Genomic DNA, 21887 nt, shown 5'->3' with positions numbered 1-21887 from the left:
CCCTCTCCCCAAATATAGACATAGCTTTGAGAAGGACCAGGGGCAGCAACCCAGCAGCGTCTGGAAGAATACCCCGGATCCCACATCCCCACCACCACCACCACCACCACCACACAGCCCTCCCTCCTTCCCCTCGAAAACTCTAGGCCGGATCCTGCGCAGGTTTCCACGGCTGCGAGCCCTGCCGCCGTCGGTGGGGCGGCTCCTCAACGTGAACCGCGACAGGAAGGGAAGGGAGGCCACGATCCGGACGGCCATGAACTGGGAAGAAGGTCCCAAGAACGAGACGTCGGATCGGCCTGCAGGCTTTCCGCTCCCTCCGGGCCGGAGTTGTGCCGAAGTCCCCTGGGCGGGAGCAGGGGGTTGGGGGGGGGGGCCGGCCGGGGAGGCTCGGCCTGGGACTCTGGCGTCTGCAGGCAATCCCGCCGCAAGAGGCCTTGCTTGCCGCGAGGTTTCTTCCCCAGCCGCCAGGAGCTCTCCAGAAGAGGGTCACCTTTCCGGGGAACAGCGGAGGCCCCGTCAGAGCGCGAGCTGGGGAAGGAACCAACCTGGGCGCGTCGAAGTCTCTGCCTCCCCCTTCTCCACCGGAGCCGGCCAGCGCCAAATAAATCCCCCATTGCCTTGGCAGGCCGAATCGCTGTTCCTTTCGCTGGCTTGGAGGGCGTCGAGGGGCTCGGGCAACGCGACCAGACAGAAAGAAGACGGGATTCCGTTCGTTTACATGGATTTATTTGCTGTAAACATTAAAATCGCCTTTCTCAAAGAAAGAGTTTTCAAGGGATGGGGGGAGAGAAATGTCCGCATCTAACTGTCAGATACACCAGAAGGGGGAGGGGAAGGGAAGGGACGGGGGAGAGTGACTTCATAATGTGCCCTACAGGAAATATACAAAGGAAAAATATATATTTATATATATACACTACAGAAGATGGCATTTAAAAAAAGTCCTTACTGAAACGTAAAAATAATATATTAACCGACAATTTCAGACATTGTTTTGCTTTAAAAAAAAACAATTTTAGAAATTTCAAAGTGCTCAGTAAATTCCAGGGAGTTCGGTCATGTGTGCTAAGCTCTCTGGAAAGAGTCGGGGGAGGGGGGGAAGCTATTTTTAAATTTTTGTCCTTTTTCTTTTTGCATGCAAGACTGGTTTCGCTGCAGACGACCAAAGAATCGAGATATAAACGGTTTTCTTTTAATCATCATCAACAATACAGACGACACCTACAAACAAGGAATGCCGGACGGTGTTTACAAACACTGGGATTTTGAGTCCCTTTGGAAGGCTCCTTTTATTCTCTGGGTGAGGAAATCTGTTTGGCTTTGTCTTTTATATAACACGTGTGCCCACCTATTTTACAGCTGAGAGGAAGGAGCGGTGGGGGGGGGACTGGACACACCTCCGAAGCTTCTTAGAGAACTATCCATCTTTATAAAATCTAGCAGACTACATAGTGTCTGAAATAACTATTTATAGAATATAGACTTTATCGCCGGGGCGAGTGTCTATACTAGTACAATTGTCCTCCCAGAATCGCCCAACTTGCTCTGGATTTGAGTCTCTCTTGAATCATCCACTTTGTTTATTACGGTTCAAACCTTATTGATTTTAAGCCTCACGGTTTAGTTTAAAAAAAATGGTTTAGGATCAATTCGAATGGTTTATTCATAAATAGGCACAGAATAACTCTTGTTAAATAAACAAAACAAACAAACAAACAAAAGCCAAACCGCGTCTGAGAAATGTACAATCCTTTCGCCTTTCCGGGTTCTTCATGCCACCCCCCTCCCCCACCCGAAGTCTCTATATTACACCTTCCCATTTACACCAAGAGGGGGGGGGAAAGCTCTTTTTCAAAAGTCCTTCGCAAAAGGGGAGGGTCGTGGTACCACTGAACACTTGCTGAGGACGCTTCCCTCTCCCCCACCCCCCACCCCCGACCAGAGAAGCTCTCCAAATCTTCCTTTCCGCCTGGTTTGGCCGGACCGCCCAAGAGGCAAGGGGGAGGCGGGCGAAGATCTAGACAGACAATGAGAGGACGGAGCTCCCCACTGGAGATGGAACCAGAAAATAAAAAGCTTGGCACCATTTGGGTCAGGACGTGGGACCCAAGCCCAGTCACTGGTCTGCAGGCCACACGTGGCAGTGCTGGAAGTGGGACAGCCCCACCCCCCACGTCCCTCCTTGTCTGTCCCTCTGCGGCTCCTCGGGCTGAGGTTGGAGGAGGGGAGGCCGCCTCCCCCACCCGCCCCCTTCTTTCCCCGGCTGCCTCTTTTGTCTGGGTGTTGTCTGTTTCAAAGTTCCCGGCCCAGTAGAGTCCTTTTCTCTCTCTCTCTCTCTCTCTCTCTCTCTCTCTCTCCCTCCCTCTTCCCTTTCTGCTTCCCCTTCCTCGCGCGGGGGGCTTAGAAAGGCAGCGTGTCCAGGAAGAGCTTGTCGATGATGGCCGGCGGCGGCACCAGGTCTTCCAGCTTCAGGTAGAAGATGCGCTGGAGGCCCTGCGTGCAGAGCGTGCGCAGTTCGGGCAGCTTGCCCAGCAGCTTCGACAGGTAATTGGGCCGGCTGAGGCCGCCGCTGTGGAACGTCACGTGGTCCTTGAGGCAATTGACGATCTTGTTCTGCAACTCCTCCACCCGCTTGGGCTCCTTCAGGCCGTGCCGCTCTGCAAGACAGACGTGCCCCCACCCGGAAGGGTGAGTCCAGGCACTGCCAGCTATCCTGCGCCCACCTGGGACCCGAGGGACAAAGCTGGGGAGTCGCTCTCACTGGAGCCAGTGGTGCTCCGTGGCAGGCATGTAGGCACACAAGCCCACATTCACAAATGCCCTCTTGCCAACATTGCAGGCGGGGAGGCATGCAACAGGGGGCATCATCTCTTGCACCCAAGCCAGGAACGGCGAAGAAAGGCCCAGCAGATTTAATCAGGTTTTCTGGACCTATGGGGTGGAAGGCCCAGGGGAAATGGTGTGCCTTCCTCCAGAACTGGGTGTCAAAGGCAAAGGTTAGTCCTGGCAAAGGTGAGGTGACTACTCATTCTGCACAGGTTGGATAATTCACTTTTGGTGGGCTTTAAAAGTAGATTTTCCTGTTTGGGCCAGGAAAACCAGCCGCAAAAGCACACTGAAAGTGCATCATCCAATATGTGTGAGTGCCTCAGTCAGACCTGGGTTTATGCACACTCTCTTTACAGGCTAGGAGGAAAGGCCTCTAAATACGAAGTGTTGCAACATTCTCCTTTGTCCTCGCAGGAAATACTCCGAGACCTCTGGGTGTCTTTAGGCCTTCAACCTGTCTGAATTAGGCCCTGGTGCCACTTTCATAACCTGGGTCTTCTTTCTAAACCCGCAGGCTGACCTAATGGGCTTCAGGGTTTCCAGTCCCTGTTCAGTTCAGTCTGGCCATGACTTGCAAGCACATTCCACACACATTGGCTAGAATACGCTTTCAGCCTGCTTGAGAAGTCGACTTCCCTCTTCTGCTCAGGAAAATACAGTCGGAAAAGCACATTCATTCATTCATTCATTCCTTTTTATACCGCCTTCCCTTACAGCTCGTGGGAACCGCCAAGCCACTGGGCAGGTCAAGTGGGGATTCTGATCTGCAGGCAGGTCCCTGGGAGCCATTCCTCTGGCCTCCCGCCTGGCAGGGGTGGGGGATGGGGAGGGGATCCGGGGTCTCACCTGTCACCATGGCCAGGGCAGCGATGCAGGAGAAGGCGGAGATGTCGATGTTCATGTTCTGCAGGTTGGACGAGAACTCCACGATGGAGTCGATCCACTCGCCGAAGCCGCGGATGCACTGCAGCCGGTGCAGGACCACGCCGTTGCAGAAGATGAGCTTGCCTTCCGCTGGGTTGGACCTGCCGCGAGCAGTCTGTGAATAGCTTCGCCTTCGCGCGGCCACCCCCACCCCCGCGCCGACCCCCTCCCCACTCCCGCGGCCCAGCCTAGCCAGGCCAGCCCAGCGCATCCCGCCTACCTGTAGGCCAGCCGCAGGACGAAGAGCTCCAGGAAAGCCGACTCGAAGAGCAAATCCTGGTCGGGCTTGGGCAGGTCGGTGAAGCCGGGGATCTTCTCCGCCCAGCCGCGAATGATCTCCATGGAGCCGGTCAGGAGGTCATAGAACTGCTGGATGTGCTGCGTGTCGTCGCCGGTCATGGGGTAGTCCGGCGTGGCCTGGAACTGCAGAGGGGCCGCGGCGGAGGCCGGAAGGGAGGGAAGGAGGGAGGGGGAGAGAGAGAGAGGAGAACCCCCGGCCCTTTAATGAGGGTCTCTAAAACCGATTGTGCGTGAAATTGCCAAGGCCCTTCCCGAGGAGGGGAGCCCGGCTGTGATAACATTGACGCCTCCGCCTCGTCCAGGGCAGAAATGAGAGGCGCAGGGGTAGGGGCGGCCGTGGGGAGGGGTCGGCGGCAAGACCACCACCCAGCTGCCCCTCGCCTTCGCAGGAAGGACCGGGGGGGGGGGGACTCGGGATGGCCCGCGAAGCACCGGGAGAGGCACTCCGTGTCCGCGTAGAAGCGCACACATGCCCGGCCAAGCAAGACAGACGGCTCCGTGCGCGGCCGCGGCCAAAGGGGATCCCTTCTTGCAAAGAGGCGAGCGAGGCTGACCTTGGCCCGGGTCTTTCCTGCCCACTGAAGCATAAGGCACGGGCAGTCCTCCCATCCCACACAAATGGGATCATGCACTTGCAGGGCACTGTAGGAGATTTCCCACTTTGGCCAAGGGAAATCCAGCTGCAAAAGGACATGGAAAGGGCCTGTGTGCAATGTGCGTGGAAAGTGTGTGGAAGCCACTGCGGAAGAAAACCGGAGCACCTGCTTGGAGCAGCGGGGGAGAAGGGGCTAATGCAGGAGCCCTGCGGACAGCGCTCTGGAGAGGGACTTGGTCCCCCTCGGACGACTCCCCCCTCCCCCAGGATCAGCCGGCTTTAGTAGCTGAGCAAAGGCGCTCCCAAGGACTGGGCAGCGCGGCCCTTTTCGGGGGCTCGCAGCCCCGCGGCGCAGTCATCAGGAAGTGAGGCTCTAAAAATCACCAAGGAGGCTTGGAAGTCCACCCCGGTCTCTAGGTGTGTGTGTGGGGGGGGAAGCGATCTGGAAACCTGTGTTTACTTTCCCTGTACTCCGAGGCCCATCCCTCGGCTCCAGAGGCCAGACGCTTCCTCCGCACACACAGACACAGCAGGGCCTCACTGGGGTGACCCCGACAATCCCCCCCCCAACCCTGGCCAGTCGGTTGGCGAGCCACGGGCCTAGCCACGTCCTGGTGGGTCTCCGTGGTGTGCATCTCCCCCTGCCCACCCCACCCCCCAGGCGCATCTGGTCTCCAGCTTACCCTGGAATAGTCCAGGCTGGTCATAGCCGGGTTGGAGTCGACATGAGCTCTCACCAGGGCACTGATCAGACTCACCGGGGGCGAAGGGGGAGAGGGCTCCTGGGGGCTCTTCGGCTTCGATGGCAAGCGACCCCGCCGGCCTTTTAAGCTGTCTGTGCGGACCACTGCGGAAGAGGAAAGGGGGGGGAGAGGGCCGGTCAGCGTGCCCGACCCGCCGCCAGAAGCCCGCGAGCCTCCCTCTGCGACCACTCCAGCGCTCTCCCCGGGAAGGGGCAGATCCCTTCGCCGCCTTTCCTGTCCTTCCTTCGGCTTCCTGCCCACCCGCCCGCCCGCCTCTTGGGTTTCTCGAAGGCCTTCAGCACGCCCGACCCTTCGAACTGGAGCCTGCTTCTGCCGGCCCGGTCAGGGGGTGGAATGAGGGTCGCGGAGGCCGAGGGGTTCATGCAGAGCCAGAGGGGATGTCCCGCAGAGCTCCCCGTGCACCCCGCTTCAGGGCTCAAGGAGAAGGGGTGCCCCCTCCCCCCCCCCGCCCTCCAGGCCGGGATGAGCTTCTCCCGCAGTCGGGGATGGAGCCCAGGAGGTGGGTTGTCTACAGGCCAACGGCCTCTCCACTCCCAGAAGGAGTCCCCGGGCCGATCACACACACCTTCCCCGGGGGGAGGCGGGGCTGCGGGAGCGCCCAGAGGAACTGTCCGAGGAGAACAGCTCGAAGAGAACTGGGGCACCCCGCTGGCTCCATGTGGAGGAGGGTTAGGGAATCCATCCAAGCGGCTCTCCTGTTTAGCGGTGGCCGCCCTTGACCACCACACCCAGCCGCCTCCCGCCTTTTACAGCACAAAAGAAATGAAAAGGTTTGGCCCAGGTTGGACAAGGCACTGCCGAAGTCGATTCGCACGTTTTGTACAGCTGCAAGTGCCGTCCCCGGCGGGTGCGGGATGGTGGCCGCGGCCCTGGGCCCACAGGGGGGAGGAGGGGCGCTTCCCCTATTGCTGCTGCTGTTGCTGCTGCTGCTGGGGCGGGGGTCCCCAACCCCCCCTCCCCTCTTCCCGCCGGTACCTTCTTTGACCATGCCGACTGCCAGGCACTTCTGAAAGCGGCAGTACTGGCACCGATTCCGGCGGCGCTTATCCACGGGACAGTTTTTATTCGCCAGGCAAACGTACTTGGCGTTCTTCTGCACGGTGCGCTGCGGAGAGAGGCGGGGGGGGGGAGTTTTGTAAACGCTTGACACCTTCCCCCCCCTCCGAAAACCGACTGCATCGCCGGGCATTTATCTCCCCCCACCCCCAATTTCCAAGGCATTTCTCGAGAAAGGCCCGACGAGCCCCGCCGCCCCCCGGACAGCGTTTCTGTGCTCCGTCAAGCCCCATCGGTGGGCGCTGCTAGCCTCAGAGCCCTTCCCTCTGTGGAAGGAGCGGATTACTCCATCAGGGGCGGGAGGGGGTAGATAAAGAGAGATCACTTAATTTGACCCCGGGGGATTCTGTTCCACTTGGTTAGCTGAGACACGGTTCTCTGTCCTGACCGATTTCCATCCGGAGGCAAAAGGAGAGGCGCGCATGCCAATGGACACCCGCCTGACCTCGCGGCGGCGGAGACAAGCACGCGGATCTGCCCCTTTTTGGGGAGCGGGGCATGCTCCCATGGGCCCCGGCCCGCCCGGGCAGGTGGCCTCTCGCGAATCCCGGCCAGGGAGCAGGCCGCGGGGCTCGGCCCGGCTCGCCTAGGCTCCTTCCCTGGGATTGTGCGCGGTCGGTCCTTGGTCGGGCCGGATCGTGCAGTGGGGTGGGGTGGGGTGGGGTGGGGTGGGGTGGGGTGGGGTGGCTCCAAGCTCAGGTGTCCTGGGTCACAGAAAGAGAGCACTCAGGTCCAACGCCTGCGCTGCAGAGTCTGCCGGCGCTTGAGAAGGATCAAATGGCCACTGCCAAAATTGTTTCTTTTTTTTGGGGGGGGGGAGAGAGAAAGAGACCACGCTGGACCAGTCGTTCATTAGCTGTCACCCCCACCCTCTTGCGACGCCTGGCCCCGGGGTGGGGGGTGGGGAGAGGAGGCAGGGGATGGTTCATGGCTGGCACCGGAGCCCCAGGGCCCGATCTTGTTTCTGCCACTGGCGACTGCCACCCCCACCCCACCCTCCGCGAGAACTTCTCTGCTCCCTCGCAGCCTCCTCCTTCCTGGAAGGGGGAAATGGGCAGAGGGGGCCACCAAGGGAGGGGTCGGGAGTATGGGGCCGGGCACCCTAAAGGAGAGCGCCAGCCCCTCTACTCAATGGGGCCTTCCCCCTCTCCTGGCACTCTAAACTGCGGCTGTGCTTCCCCTCTCCAGGTGGAAGAGGAGAAGAAGGAAGAACTAGTTTTTATACCCTGCTTTTCACTAACTCAAGGAGTCTCAAAGCCAAAACAGACACCATGGGGGGGGGGGACAGGTGAGGCTGGGAAAGCTCTGAGATAACGGTGACCGTCCCAAGGTCACCCAGATGACTGTTTGCGGAGGACTGGGGCATCAAGCCCAGCTCTTAAACACCACACCGGACTGGCTCTCGACTTTCACAAAATAAAAGGAGCGAAAAGAGGGTCCCGATCCGGAACGCATAGGAAGCCAAGCAGAACGGGGGTTTCTGAAGCTGGGCTCCCGGCCTATCGCTTTCCAATTTGACTCCTCCTGACCTCTTTGCCCGGGTGGAGTGGGGGGCTGGGAGGGAGGGGGAGGGAGGGGGAGGGAGGGAAAGAAGACCACCCGCCTGTTCAGGCCGGCGAAGCCAAGGGTCCTAATCCGAATGAGGGATCAGCAGCGACCGTGACCCGTGGGAAAGGAGACGACTCTTCTGGAGGAATTGCTGCCCGAGGGGGCGGCGGAGGCGGGGCCTGCGAGCCTCCGGGAGAAGCGGCAGAGGCCTGCGGGAGGGGGGGAGGGGAGGGGGCGCCTCACCTTGAAGAAGCCTTTGCAGCCCTCGCAGGTGCGCACGCCGTAGTGCTGGCAGGCGGCGTTGTCCCCGCAGACGGCGCACAGGCCCTCGTTGGAGGGGGAGCCCCGGGAGGGCGGCGAGGGCACCTGGGCGTCCAGGAGCTGCGAGGCGTGCCCGATCTGCAGGCCCGGGAAGCCGACGGCGGCTGCTGCGGCGGCGGCGGCTGCTGCGGCGGCGGCCTGCTTGCGGATGGGGTTGGGCACGGCGAAGGGCTGGCCGTCGTGCGGGTGGTGGTGGTGGTGGTGGGCGCCGTGGGCCGCCGGCTCGCCGTTGAGCGGCAGGCCGTGCAGGGGCCCGTCGAAGCGCATCTGGCAGCTGCCCACCGGCGTGCCGGGCGGCGACTGCTTGAAGGAGAAGAGCGAGAGGCGCGGCACGGCCGGCGGGCCGCCCTTGTGGGCCCCGCCGCCGCCTCCTCCGCCGCCGCCGCCGCCGGGCCCGGCCGCGCCGCCGTAGGCCGCCTGGGCGTGATGGTGGTGGTGGTGGTGATGGTGGTGGTGGTGGTGGAAGCCGTGCAGCGGCCCGCCCTCGTCCCACACGCCTTGGCCCGGCGCGAAGCCCGCGGCCGGGGTGGGCGGCGAGGCGCACGGCTTGTAGTAGACGGCCAGCTCGTCGGGGCCCGGGGGCCCGGCCGTGCCGGGGGGCGGCGGCGGCGGCTGGTAGCCGTGGCCGTGCAGGGGCAGCTCCTCGACCTTGATGGAGGGCGCGGGCGGCGGCGGGGGCGGCGGGGGCGGCGGCGGGGGCGGCTGCGAGGGCATTTGGTAGAGGCAGGGCGGCTTGACGTCGTAGCCGGCGGCGGCGGCGGCGGCGGCGGCGCCGTAGCTGTCCATAAAGGTACTGAAGCTGGGAGAGAAGTGGTGGCAGTGATTTCAGTGTTGGTCAGGTCCATGCTAAACTTGACGAACTCGGGCGTCAGGAAGTCCGAGCTGTACTCCCCGGCAGCCGCCGAGTGGTGGTAGGCGTAGCTCTGCGTGGCCGGGCTGGCTCCTTGCGGCGAAGACCCGTACTGAGCCTGGACGCAGGGCATGGCTGCAAACGAAACACGGCACAACAACAACAACATTGCTCAGCTCCGGCGCCACAAGCCAGTGCCCCCCCCCACGCCACCCCCCCCCCAAGAACCGGGGCAGGGGGGCTGCCAAGCCACAGGGATGGGGGGCAGGGGAGCACCGGAGGAAGTGGCCCCTAGACAGTAGGGGACGGAGGGGGGGGAGAGAGAAAAGCCAGTGGGTGGCGGCAGGGTGGCGGCAGGGTGGCGGGGGGCCTAAGCAGGGCTCTGAGGGGGGTCAGAAGGCGCCGAGGGGGTCAAGGAAAGGGGTGGGACGACAGGAAGATGCGGGAAGTTGGGGGGCGGGAGCGGGGCGGCCTGGTCCTCCGAGCAGGGAGAAGCCCCGAAGACTGTCCCGACAGGGAAGCAGGCGACTGTGAGGGTGGGAGCGCTGGAGCCGCGGAACCTCTTCCCTCCTCACCTTCTACCCCCCCCCCCCGTCACCCCCGCCTCCTCCCCTTCCACGCATTTTGCATGAGCCCCCCCCCGCCCCCCGAAAAAGGCTTCTCTCTTCCGCAGGCTTCTTTCTCTCGGGGTCAGTGTTACAGCCAGGAAGACCTGCCTGCCTGGCCGCAACCTGCCGTCGGGGGAGCAGGGAAGGCGCCCGAGCGGTGCTCACTCACCTTCAGCCGCGTGAGAGGCGTTTTCGGGGGGACTAAAGGCGGACAGCGTCGGGATTCAGCGGACGGGCCGGCGGCCGAGACTTTAGCAGCACAAGGCGGACTCCGGGCTGGTCCCTGAAATACAGACAAGAGCCGGGGGGGGGGGGATGACTTTCAATCGGACTTCCCGAGCTCAGCCTGCCCGCAGCGGGTCGGATCCGGGCAGAGCTGCTGGCCCGAAGGGACGGGGAGTTGGCACCGACTGTTCCTAGAATGAATGGGCCGGGGAAGCACGAGGCGGGCTGGAGAAACTTCTGGAGACTTTCCTCTGGCAAAGATTCCTTCGTTTTGCTGATCCCATAACAAGAAAGGGGTGGGCATTGAGTTTGATGCCCACCCCTTGGGTGCCCCCCACTAAACACGCAGGCACGGGTTGCAGCCCGGAGAACATGTTCCTGGGAACACCCCCCCCCCGCAAAGATGAGACCTACTTATGAGTAGACTTGCTTAGGATCGCTCCCAAACCCGCGCTTGTGGGGCACGTCTTGGGAACGTGGTTTAATGGAGAAGTCCCGACACACGCGCAGAGTGCTCAGGCTCAGACTGTCGCCAGAATTCGACTAAGACTCGACGGAGGGACCGGCCTCGGATCCCTGCCCTGCCCCGCCCCTCCCCTCTAGAAAGCGCATTGGCCGGGAGAAGTTGCCCCGGCCGGTCTCTAAGGAGGGCATCCCTGAAGAAAGGGAAGGGGTGACGCGCGGAGAGAGAGAAGGGTGAGGGGAGAGGAGGGCGAGAGAAAGGAGGTGGCGACTCCAGGCCCCAGGGGCAACAGAGGAGAGAGCCTTCTCGGCTGCTGCTTGCGCCGGCACGGGCTTCGCGGGAGATGCGCGGGGCCAGGGTGCCAATCCGGATTCGAAAGCGCCCTCCGACTCTTCCGGGTCGCCTTCCCGACGGAGTCAGACCAAGCGGGCCGAGGAGCTGGCCGAGAGATCCCCTCCCTCCCCGGCTCCTTCAGGCAGCCTTTCAAGAAAGCGAGCCCCGGGAAGTTTCCCAAACTTTAAGCCAGACCCCCCCCCCTCCCGTCGCTCTTCTTTTGCTTTCACTCCAGAGCCCTGCGATCCTTCGGAATTCCAATGCCAGTGCCAGGGCTCTTCCGGCAGTGGACAGACTGACTGCAGACCGGCCTATTCGCCCCCCTCAGCGTCCCAGCTTCTGGGCTAGGAATCTGGAAATGGGCAAGGGCGGACCTCCCCCCCTTCCGCCCATGGCTCCTTCATCTTCGCACCCTCCTCCACTCCCCCCAGCCTTTGGCTGCAGGCAACGCGGAAGGCGAGAGACCACCCTCGCCCGCAGACTGCACACCCCCCCCCCCGCGCGCGACGGGGAGACGGAAGGGATCAAAGTAGCTCCCCGGCAACCACCGGGAACTTTTGGTCCCTCCCTGCCAGGGAGCGCCCGCCTGCCCTTGCCAGGGAGGGCACCGACCTCAGGCACAGCCTCCGCAAGTCTACTCAGAAGTCAGCGTCTCGAAGTTCAGGGAGAGCCGCTCCGCTGTCCGTCTGCTGCGGATGACGGCCGGAGCCAAGAGTTGTCGTCCCCCCTTCCCAAATCTCTCCCCCTCCCCCACGGAAAGAGGTGTGGGCGAGCAAGACCCTGCCATCCATCGGACGGGTCTTTCTAGGCGCTGCAGTGTGGCGCGAGCCCCCCCCCCCGGCAAGCCCCCATCCCTTCCCGCCCCCTTCCCTTTCCCTTGGGGTCCGCAGAACCAGGGAGCAAACCCCTAGCCCCCCTGCGCGGCGCCCTCGACTTACTGGGGAGCGGCGTCCGCTTCATTCATTCAACTGTTGGTAGCTCCGCTTCCCAAGAGCGGGTCGCTGGCGGGCGCTGCAAGACCAGAGGTGTGGTGGGCTGGGGGCTGGACCGGCGAGGCGAGGCGAGGCGGCGGCGGGGGGCCCGGCTGCGGCTTTTCTCCCCGGCGCCCGGAGCCGGCAGCGGCGGCGGCGGCGGCAGCCCCAGGCACGTCAGCCGGGCTCCCTCTTTCCAGGAAGTGCGGCGGGAGCGACGCGGCAGGCGCAAGGCGGACCGACTGGCCCTTCCCTCCAATGTGCCTTTGTTTATGTGGGCTCCGTATAGCACAGCCAACATGCACCTCGAGTCCCCGAGCGTCAGTGCGCGTCAGTTGCCGCCCGCCCAATCAGCCGGCCCAGGGGCTGGCTCGCTCGGCACCGTTGGCTCCGGCTCGCTTTGGTAAATTTCCGACGTGACATCACCCGGCGCGGCGCTTTTAAGGTGGGAAAAGGAGTCGGGGGCGCGCGCGCGTCCGTCCCTCCGCACCTCGGCGCGCCCGGGGCGCAGCGCCCTCCGCCTCTTCTTCCTCCCCGCCCCCGCCCGGGACACCCCTCGGAGCCCAGGCAGCGGGGAGACAAAGGACGCCTCCGCCGCCCCGCTCCCCGCCCCCTCCGGGCACACAGGCAGAGACCGCGATCGGCCCGGCCGCTCTCCGGGGGAAAGGTGCGCTCGCCCGCCAGGTACGTGTCCCTCCCCCTTCCCTCTCCCCCTTCCCTCTGTCTGCATGGAGACTCCTCGTCCCCACTGCCTCCGGGCAGGCACCACTTTAATCCGGATCCACTCCCTCCTTCCTCTTGTTCCGGAGAAGCAGGTACATTTCACAGGTGAGGAACCTACTGACGCGCCCAGGCGACGCAGGCAACAGGTTGCACAACGCCGCTCCGATTTGCGTCTGCTCCTCCCGGCGCGGTAAAAGCCAAGAAGGCATCGCTGATGCAGAGAGAACGAGTTGGGGGCGGGGGAGGCCTTGTGGGAAAGTTCCTGTTCGCGGGACAATGGCCTCTCGGGAGGCACGGGGATCCGCAAGAGCAGGGTGGGCCCCCCTAGCGTGACCTGTCAGCGTCCCGTCTTCCGGGAAGAAAGCGTCGCTTGCAAAAAAGCAAAGGTGCGGAGGAAGGCACGGGCAGACGCGCGCATTCAGGATCCAGTGTCTGCTTAATGCGGTCTGGAATGTGTAGGGGATAAGTGGGCATGTGTCGCTCTGGAACAGTCCTGCTCCTGGCGTGCCTGCACACGAGCCCGGGAAGGGCGCGCTGCCAGCTGTCACTTCCTGGCCCCTGGAGGCTGCAGCCCAGAGCCCCCTGCCCCGGTCTCCTCTTATGCTAAAGACCAGCGTCTCCCTGCAGAGGGTCGCAGTGTTCGGGATGCTCCCCACCTGCCCCGCATCCTCCCCCTGCAGCTTCCCAGATGGAACAAGTCCCGTCCTTTCGTCTTCCAGGGCGCTCCCCCCTCTCCCCCCCTTCCGCTTTACCAGGCTGGACTCCACAAGGGAAAGTGTGCCGCCCGGGGTGGGGAGGAGGAAACCGACCCCCCTCCGCTCCCCTCCCTCCTGGGCCAACCCGCTTCCTCCGAGGAAAGCCGGTCCCCACCGAGCTCCCCTCCGCCCTCCCCAGAAGTGGGAGGCCGGCAGGGTCGGGGCAGTGCTTGGATTCGGAGCAGGCGCTCGGGCATCCCAGCGGCTCCGAGGCCTCTTGGGCCCCCTCCGCTCGGCTTCGGCGAGGAGGCTCCGGGCACACCCACCGGGGACTCCCTTCCTCGCCAAGTTCGGCTCCCGGATGGACGCGCTATTTTTAGGCGTGCTATAAATAGCCGGCGGCACGGAGGTGGCGGCTGGGGGGAGAACCTCGCGCGGCCACCTTAAGTCCCCTGCCTTGGGCTGGCGCTGCTGCAGCCGCGGCTGGCCCGGCCGAGGGGAGGGGAGGGGAGGGGAGGAGGCGCGAGCTCATTAGCATGAGCGCACTCGCGTGCGGGAGCGGACGAAAGGGAAAAAGTGAGAGCCGCGAGGGGAGGGCAGGGCGAGGGGCGGGGCGGCGCGTGACGCAAGGGCACGCGGCCATTGACGCAACCAGGGCCCGGGACGCGCCAAAAATAGTAGCAGCGCCCCGGCAGCCCGGCCCGGTTGTGGCTGCTGCTGCTGCTGCTGCTGCTGCTTCGGCGGCGGCGGCTCCATTGCGCGGGAGAGGGGGCGGGGAAGCAACAGCTTGGCGGTGGGCAGGCCTATTTTAAGCCTCTCCGAATCGGAAACTCGAAAGCAGCCCAGAAGGGTTATTTTTAAAGCTTTTTTTCTGGCCGGGCGTCCTGGCGGAACTTCTTTGGGGGGAAAGGAAGTTGCTCCTTGGAGGCCGGCCGGCTAGCCGGCGCGCGGGTCTGCTGTGCCCCCTTTCAAGCGTGGAGAAGGTTTCCCGCGGCCAGCCTTTCCCTTCCCTGCCTGCGGACGACTCCAGACGGCGACTGGGACGGCTGCGAAGAGAAGGCAGGAAGCCTCGGGCGCGGGGAAGGCGGCTTCTGCGCTCCCCGAAGGCGGGCAGCCGTGTTGCACGTCCACTTTGTTGGCCGGCGCCCAAGGCGGCAGGTCTGCACTGAGACCCGCGAGCGGACGACCCGGAGGGCAATGGCCCGCCGCCCGATGCCCCTGGGAGCCTCTGCACCGGACGGACCTCCGCTCTCCGTGCTCTGCCCCGTAACGGGGCAGATACTGCCAACTTGCTCCCCCCCCCCCCCGCAGTCGCCTCGGTGCCCAGAGTTTTCCCAAGACAGAAAAGCAGGGGGTTGGGAACCCCTGACGACGCTGCACCGATTCCAATTGCCTAGACAGGTTGCCTTTCAAAAAGATGTAGTGATTATGTCGAACCAAAAACCTGACTTTAGAACTCCGGTCTGACCTGTCCATCAAGCCTCTCCCCCCCCCCCCTTTATTCCCCAACTGCGGGGAGAAGTTTGCACGGAGGCTGGGTGGCTTGTGCCTCGCCAATCCCGGGACCCCCTAGAAGCGGAACTGGGTAGCTGTCATCGCCGAGAACGGAAACGGAGGGCGGCTTGTCAGACCCGCCCCGCCCCGCCCCCAACCCGAAATCTTTTCCCTCGAAGCACCAGTGCCTGTGGCCGCTTTCTAAGCCACCCGTCATTGCATTTCCGAGATCCAGGCGGTAGGGGGCTCGGCTTCACAATCAACACAAGAGCGCGCGTGTGAACGGCCCGAGAGAAGGCAGCGGGTGGAGGCGTCTGACAGTGTCGGGGAACGCTCTCGCTGTTTTCGAAACAAAACAAAACAAAATTGGGGGGAGGGGGGGGGAATGCGGTCATTCTAAAGTGATGTGCGCTCTTCTAGGTCCAGCGAAGCACACGGGTTTAGAAAGGCATAAATCTGTTTAGGACAGAACAGTTCGAGGCTACAGGGCACCACAGTGGGTGAAGACAGCTGAGATTTGCCCTTCACACTGTCACGTCTCAGGAAACCTCTTGGAGCCACTCACTAGTCCCTTGAAGTAACTGACTTCTGGATTAGCCACAGCCCAGGTGAAAATGCCAGGAGGGAAATATTATGTCAAGTCAAAAGACCAGTTCTTTGTGACTATTCCTTAGAAATGGTCTCATGCAACCTTGTCTGTACAAACAATCTGAAACATTTGGGATAATTATTAACCTGTGTCACCATTGCCAGAGCAATTTACTATTTTAGAGTGTGTTTTTTTAAAATGATTGTTTAATGTTGCCATCTCTATGGAGAAAGGCTATTAATAATAAAATAAGTACCTCAGCACGAGTACAGAATGCCCGTCTTGAACGCTGATGCAGCTATGCCCCTTTATGCTGCCCCTTTATGCTGCTATCTAAACATCTTTGCAAAATTATATTTCAGGACACTGAGGTAGCTTCATTGTTGTGTTTGCCTGTTGGAAACTGTACTCTAGGGCTAGACTAAAGCTTTCCCTTTAAATAAGGCAGTCCACGGCTATCCAAAATAATACTTTCCTGGGAGGAAGCCCCATGCAACAGAGAGCAATCCCCTAAACCAGGTCTACATAGAAGTGTCATTTTATTCAATGGGCCTTACTCCCATGAAGCTTAGGATAGGTACCTCCATAGCCATTCTTAGGACTGGACTGTGAATGCTTTTTGACGTGTGAATTGGTTCCTGTCTCTTCACCAAATTATTAATTATGGGCAAATAAAAATCCTGCTAAGCTGTTTTTCTTTTAATAAAAGTATTTTAAAGTGCTGGTAACTAACAATCTAATATACATTACTCTAACACGTATAAAGGCAAGATTGGCAAGATAAAAAAGAAACCCTGTTACTGAATTTTCCCCATTTTACTTCTGATTTCACTAGAACATATTTTCCCTTACCTCAAAAAAGTTTATTTAACTTATACTTTCCTTCTTCTTCAGGAAGCACAAGCTGGCCTCTTTGAGATTCTAGGCTGTCTTTCAACCTGATTGGTAGTAGCAATTTAGCATCAACCCTGTAAGAGTATCATAAACCTCATCCCATTCTACAGATGCTACAAAGGTGGATGTGACTGAAGAATGTAAAGTATTTTGCAAATTAATAAAGGTATACAAATGCTTCTTGTTGATGGTAGTTTAATGTAAGTGGCTTTACATCTATGCCATTTGTTCAGGATTCCAGCTTGGTATTCCAATCTAAAACAAGTTAGTTTATTGATTGCAACATGGAAACACATGTGACAACAGATTCACTGAAATGTCTGACAACGGTTCTGGGACTGAAGTATTTACAATCTTATTTCTAGAATATGGAGGAAATAGTCAGAATTAAAGGTAAGAGAATATATGGTGACGTTTTATCACGCAGTCTACAGATGATCCATATCCTCAGTATAAACAAATCAACACAGAAGATTAAAGTTCCCAAGTATAATTTTTAATGTAACTTTTATTTTAACATAATCCAATATGAACAAACAGTACGTTTCAGTTTGATGTTAAACATTTATGGAGATTTAAAAATTGAAAGCCTAATCTAGAAACATGTGGTGTAGACATTTATATGAGCCAAAGCCAACATGGACAAGCTTACCTGTGTTAGCTGACAATATTGTGCTCTAAGTTAAGTGTCAAAGGAATGATGAAAAAATAGAACTCAAGTAGAAGAAAGTTGCATAAAGATGATGGGCAGTGAGATATCAACCAACAATAATGCCTGTAAGTTCTTGAAGGGATATCAGACTCTGAAAAGAAGCCCCATGATTTTGAAAAGAAATGGATTCTGGAGTTGGTTGATGCTGGCAAATCTACATTTAACCTTAATGTTTATGCCGTTACCATTTTGCCAAAGCTTGTGAGAAATCTTAATTAGTCATCCTAACACAGGATGACTAACACCATCAAGAAGATGGTGGAGGAGCAGATTGAAATGCAAAGAGAGCTCCTGTACCATCTATAGGAGGCATTTCAACAACTCTTTTCAATGCCTTAATTGTATGTTGTATCTGCCCCAAATACTTCTCATCTATGAAAAGTCATGGGATTGCTGTCCTTTGTATCAAGTTGCCCAAGAACAAGGTGAGTTTGCAAACTTTTAATCTTTGATGATGTTCAAGCCTCAGACATGCATCAGAAGTTAAAACAAAGGAGGAAGCCCATAAAGTATCAACGTTGAGAGATATTTTGCTTATTTGGGAAAGGAGGTGGCACTATGCCTCAGTTCAGCCACTCTTTCCAGTGAAAAATTTGCTGGGTTATATTTTGTACCTATAGTTTAGACACACTTACTCACAAGTAAACCTTATTTATTTTAATATGACTTACCTGGAATGCCAATGAACTGGTAGTAGTCATACTGGTTATCCCATGTGATGATTGTATGTTACAGAAGTGCCTTAGAGTAGGGGTCCCTATAGTTCCTTATTTATCATATCTTTAGAATACATGTAATAAAATTTTTGCTCATTTTAAAGTTCTGAAGTTAACAACATAAACTTGAAGTTGAGTAATTAAGTAATCCTTATATAGACACTTATTAAAGTATTTATACATATTATCTTAAATCTACATCTATCATTTTGCCAATTAAAATTAGGACTTTAATTGCAATTAAGTAATTTAATTGCCAATTGAACAGCAAAATTGCTAAGTGACTAATTTTAATGCCTATTTTAATTACCAATCATGACTGGGGAGGGAGCTAATCAAGCAGGATCAGAGTAATGATGTGAAAAAAAAGAGGGAGAACAAACATCCATGGTTGCATGCTTCAAAAAGAAGCCTACATTAAATAAATGCAAACAATTTTATAAATGCAGCAAAATTTGGTGTCTAAATACTTGAACACAGTGCACAATTAAGAATCTGAACCATCTGTTCAAAGTATTAACTACAAAAGGCACTTTCAGACTTTATATCTTGGTCTGGGGAAAGTATAATTCTTTTTTAAAGGACAAGCTGAGAATCCTGTGTAGAAAGGAGACTCCCATAACCTGACAGGGTATGCATAGAATGCTGTTTTGGAATAGCTTACCTTTAAAAGTAAAAACTATATGCAAACATATTCTATTATCTCTTATTAAAATATTGTATTGAAATTAAAACCAGAAATATGGCAATATAAATATATCAGGAAGAGAGCAGCTGTGGTTATAAGGAACGCAGAGCCATGCTTACAGGTAAATCTTGGCATTTAGAATCTACAAGTTTAAAGTGTTTCTGGTTATGCCAATTTCCTTCATGATGAATGGCATATGCAGTTGTGTCATCAGCATGCTTCTCTGGCAGTTCAGCAGATTAAAAAACAAAACATGAATGATGAACTTTCCTGGGCTACTGGAAACTCAGTTTTAGAAAATCCCTATCATGACTACTCATTATACATGACTACTCATTGTGGTCTTTCACTAACAGCTCCTGCTTCCATAGCTCATTAGGATGTTTCCAACCAAGAACAGTTCCCCCCCCCTCTTTAAATGGCTGATTTCTGCAGTCAAACACTTAATGGATCTTACTCTTAAAGAAAAAAGCTTCTCATTAGTGAAGAGTTCTACCCATGTCAGGACTGTACGATACATGATCATAAATGGTAAGCAGGGCTCTGAAGCCAAATAATATTGCATTGCTTGTATTCATAACATTTATTCCTAAACAGAAATAATCACATTACAGCTCTTTAGAAGGTCTTCTTGGTTCTAATGTAACTGTGGAGTTCTATTCAAAATAGTTTCTAAATTTACAAGGCATTTCAACTTGTGCAAGTTATCTCATATATCCTGTCCATTCATTTTGCCAAACTATATCTTACATTGCAACCACATGTAAGGTTGGCTCGATGATCCCTTCTTCCCTACAAAAGCAGCACATAAGGGATAGGGGCCAAGTGCATCCTTCTAAGTAGGCTTTACAACCAAAAGGGTGACATTAGACATTGTTGCCTCTTAAAGTAAAATTTGGCCTTTGAAGAGATAGGGGAACAATTCCTATGGATATGGATCTCAATGTGTGTGTGTGTGTGTGTGCGTGTGTACGTGCACGCATGTGTGTGCTTTTAAAGCTCAAATCTATATTGCTATTTTAAGCTCAGCCAGACATTACCATGGTCATAAAAATGAGTGTGGAGTGTGGAGACATTCTTCCCAAAATTCAGCGCATCAGTGCAATCAAGACTTTGAATGAATGTATGGCCATGTCTCATCCACAGCAGAGTTGCCATGTATTTGTACTAGTCAGGAATAAAGCCCAGCTTCACCAATGTTCTTACTGAATCCAGATAGCTGCTTCTCTTATTCTTACTGAGATGAATTGGAAACTGTTCCATTACCACTAGAATTCAGCATCTGATTTTTTAAATTATTTGGAGTATTAATTGAATACCATATATTCTTTTGAGTATTCATACATTATTTGGCAAAATATATCCTGTACAGGAGTACAGATGTTGAATTTAATACATGATCAGATTTATTCTTTCACAAGATGGCATAGTGTAGAGTAAATAACTAGACTTACATGTCCGGGAGCAGGAAATGCATATCTTTTCAAAATACAAGTAGAATGATACATGCTGGAGAAAAAACTGCAAATAATCTCAGATTTCTTGGGGGGGGGGGAAATCTGTTTTAGACACAGATTGTCAGATGCAAAAATGTTAGCATTCCAAAACAGCATGCTTACAAACTCAGCACTTGACTATGCATGGCTGTGAAAAACACTCCCCATGGAACTCCAAGCTCGGCAAAACTTTCCTTTTGCAAGTGAAGAGTATTTTTCTTCTCACTGTACTTCAAGACACAGCAACTGTGGCAGACAAGGACAAAGACAGAGATGTTAAAAGTTCTAGGGAACGTGGTCCAATGCCTATCAACAGAAAAGGGTTTGGATAACACTCCAAATATTTTACATATATTTGGCAGTGAAGAGATCTGGAAAATTCACAACGCAACCCTAATCAAAATAGTGGCAATATAAGCTTATTAATTTCAAAGGACAGAAATTTGCATAGGATTGCACAGGAAAGGACGCAGTAGAGCCATTTCACTTCTAGAAATGTATAGCTAATAATGCCTCATATATGTAGTGAAACAGAACTACTTGACAGTAATGGATTAATTTTCATTCAGTGCCCTAAAATTCTGCTTTCTCCTCCTGCCCATTTGCAGTACAGAAAACTGTAGAGAGAGAGATAAAGAATGGGATGTCAATATATATATATTTTAAATAAAGCGTTTGGAGATGATTTAAAAAGTAATTATTCCTTGCACTGTCTGGTTAGATTATGGGGGAGTAGGTCACGTCACATTTGACAGTTCCAGGGATCCCAGCTGATAAATAGATGTTTACAGTATCTGTAGCCTTTCTACTTTTTTTGTTTTAGTTCACATGCCTAGCGAGATCCACTGACAGTCTTATAAAGTCTCAGGTCAAGGAATATAAATTGTACGGAGCCATTCATCTTCTTGTTCAGAGTCATTAAATTTCCTCCCAGAATATATTTGATTGATATTCTTCGAGGTGAAAGGCTAAACGGGCCATATGGCAACATGTTGCATTCCATATGTTATCTGCCCATCCGTGCTTAAGCTGCCATTAGCAACATCTGCACCCAGTGGAAATCCAGCTGTGCAGAAAACTATTGTCAGGATTGCACTAAATAAAGAAAGGTGGAGAAAGGGGCGGGGGGGGGGGAAGGAATGGTCGTCGTCGGTTCCAAACCTGAATGGGGAGGCCTTTCAGGCAAATGCTAAGAGGGATTGTTGTTGTTTTTGGTCAAGTAACAACTACACGGCTTACTGAGACGAGGACGCGGTGGGAAACGATGCCTTCTTGGGAGCCAAGCAGCTCGGAAGGCGCCCATCCGGAAAGCCTGCTGGATACAGAGCGCAGCAGCAAAGGACGCCACGACGGAAGCACCGCTGCCGCCGTCAGAAAAGGCTGCCCATGCGAAAGGCTCTTTCCTCGGCCGCACAAAAGCTCCTCCCCGCCCCACAAGCCTTCCTCGCGCCGCAGGGTTCATCGGGGTGGGGACAAAGGAGAGAAGCCCCACCTCCCCCCGAGGAAACAGGACGCTGCGCACGAGGGGTGCGGTGCGGTGCGGTGGGGGGACGGCTTCCCCACCCCCAGGCTGCAGCCGCCCCCTCGCCCCTTACCTGCTGCTGCTGCTGGGCTCCCCCCGGCCCGGCTTCTGCTCCCCTCCCCCTCCTGCCCCCAGCGGGAGCTGCCGGGGCGGGCGCAAGAGCCGTGGAGCCCGCGGGGGGCTCGGGTGGCCGGGCCCGGGTCTCCTCCTGCCTCCTCGCCCACACAGAGCGCCCATTGTCGGCGCCGCGGCCCCAGCTCCGGCAGCGGCAGCCAAGAGCGTCAGCTCCCCCGTCAGCCGAGCCGCTCTCCGTGACGGCAGCGCCCGGCGGTATAAATAGCCCGGCCCAGCCCCGGCAGCCGCCGAAGGGAGGGGGCAGAGACTGGGTTTCCATTGACGCCGCCGGGGAAAGGAAACAATGGCTCGGGGCCGGCGCCACCGCGCATCCGCCCTCCCCCCCCCGTCCCGGCTGCGCGCCAGCTCCCCCTCCTCCTCCTCCCCCCCCTCAGGGCTTCCCCGGGCTCCGCGTTCCCGCCAAGAGGGAGAGTCGCGCGCGCACGTCGGAAGG

At 56.5% G+C, this 21887-nt stretch overlaps 1 protein-coding gene and 1 long non-coding RNA gene across 3 annotated transcripts; both read right to left on the bottom strand.

The window, feature by feature from the left end:
* Positions 1-1648: 1648 nt before the first annotated feature.
* Positions 1649-12119, bottom strand: NR4A2 (nuclear receptor subfamily 4 group A member 2). Its single transcript, XM_077320009.1, is given in 9 exon segments — positions 1649-2660; positions 3679-3857; positions 3977-4179; positions 5335-5498; positions 6391-6520; positions 8263-9146; positions 9149-9325; positions 9968-10081; positions 11758-12119. Coding segments are annotated over 7 exon segments (1992 nt in total). The 5' UTR covers positions 9324-9325; positions 9968-10081; positions 11758-12119; the 3' UTR covers positions 1649-2403.
* Positions 12120-16675: 4556 nt separating this feature from the next.
* LOC143829337 (uncharacterized) lies at positions 16676-21740 on the bottom strand. Of its 2 annotated transcripts, none has more exons than XR_013228080.1 (2): positions 21393-21740; positions 16676-20043 (listed from the first exon to the last, which is right to left on the bottom strand). It is a non-coding gene; the product is annotated as an uncharacterized LOC143829337 (long non-coding RNA). The 2 variants fall into 2 exon arrangements; XR_013228079.1 differs by lacking the exon at positions 21393-21740 and adding an exon at positions 21037-21372.
* Positions 21741-21887: the final 147 nt, after the last annotated feature.

The sequence above is a fragment of the Paroedura picta genome, chromosome 2 (genome assembly GCF_049243985.1).
Source record: "Paroedura picta isolate Pp20150507F chromosome 2, Ppicta_v3.0, whole genome shotgun sequence".
In the NCBI taxonomy this organism is placed as follows: domain Eukaryota; kingdom Metazoa; phylum Chordata; class Lepidosauria; order Squamata; family Gekkonidae; genus Paroedura; species Paroedura picta.
This window is presented reverse-complemented; position numbering and strand designations above follow the sequence as displayed.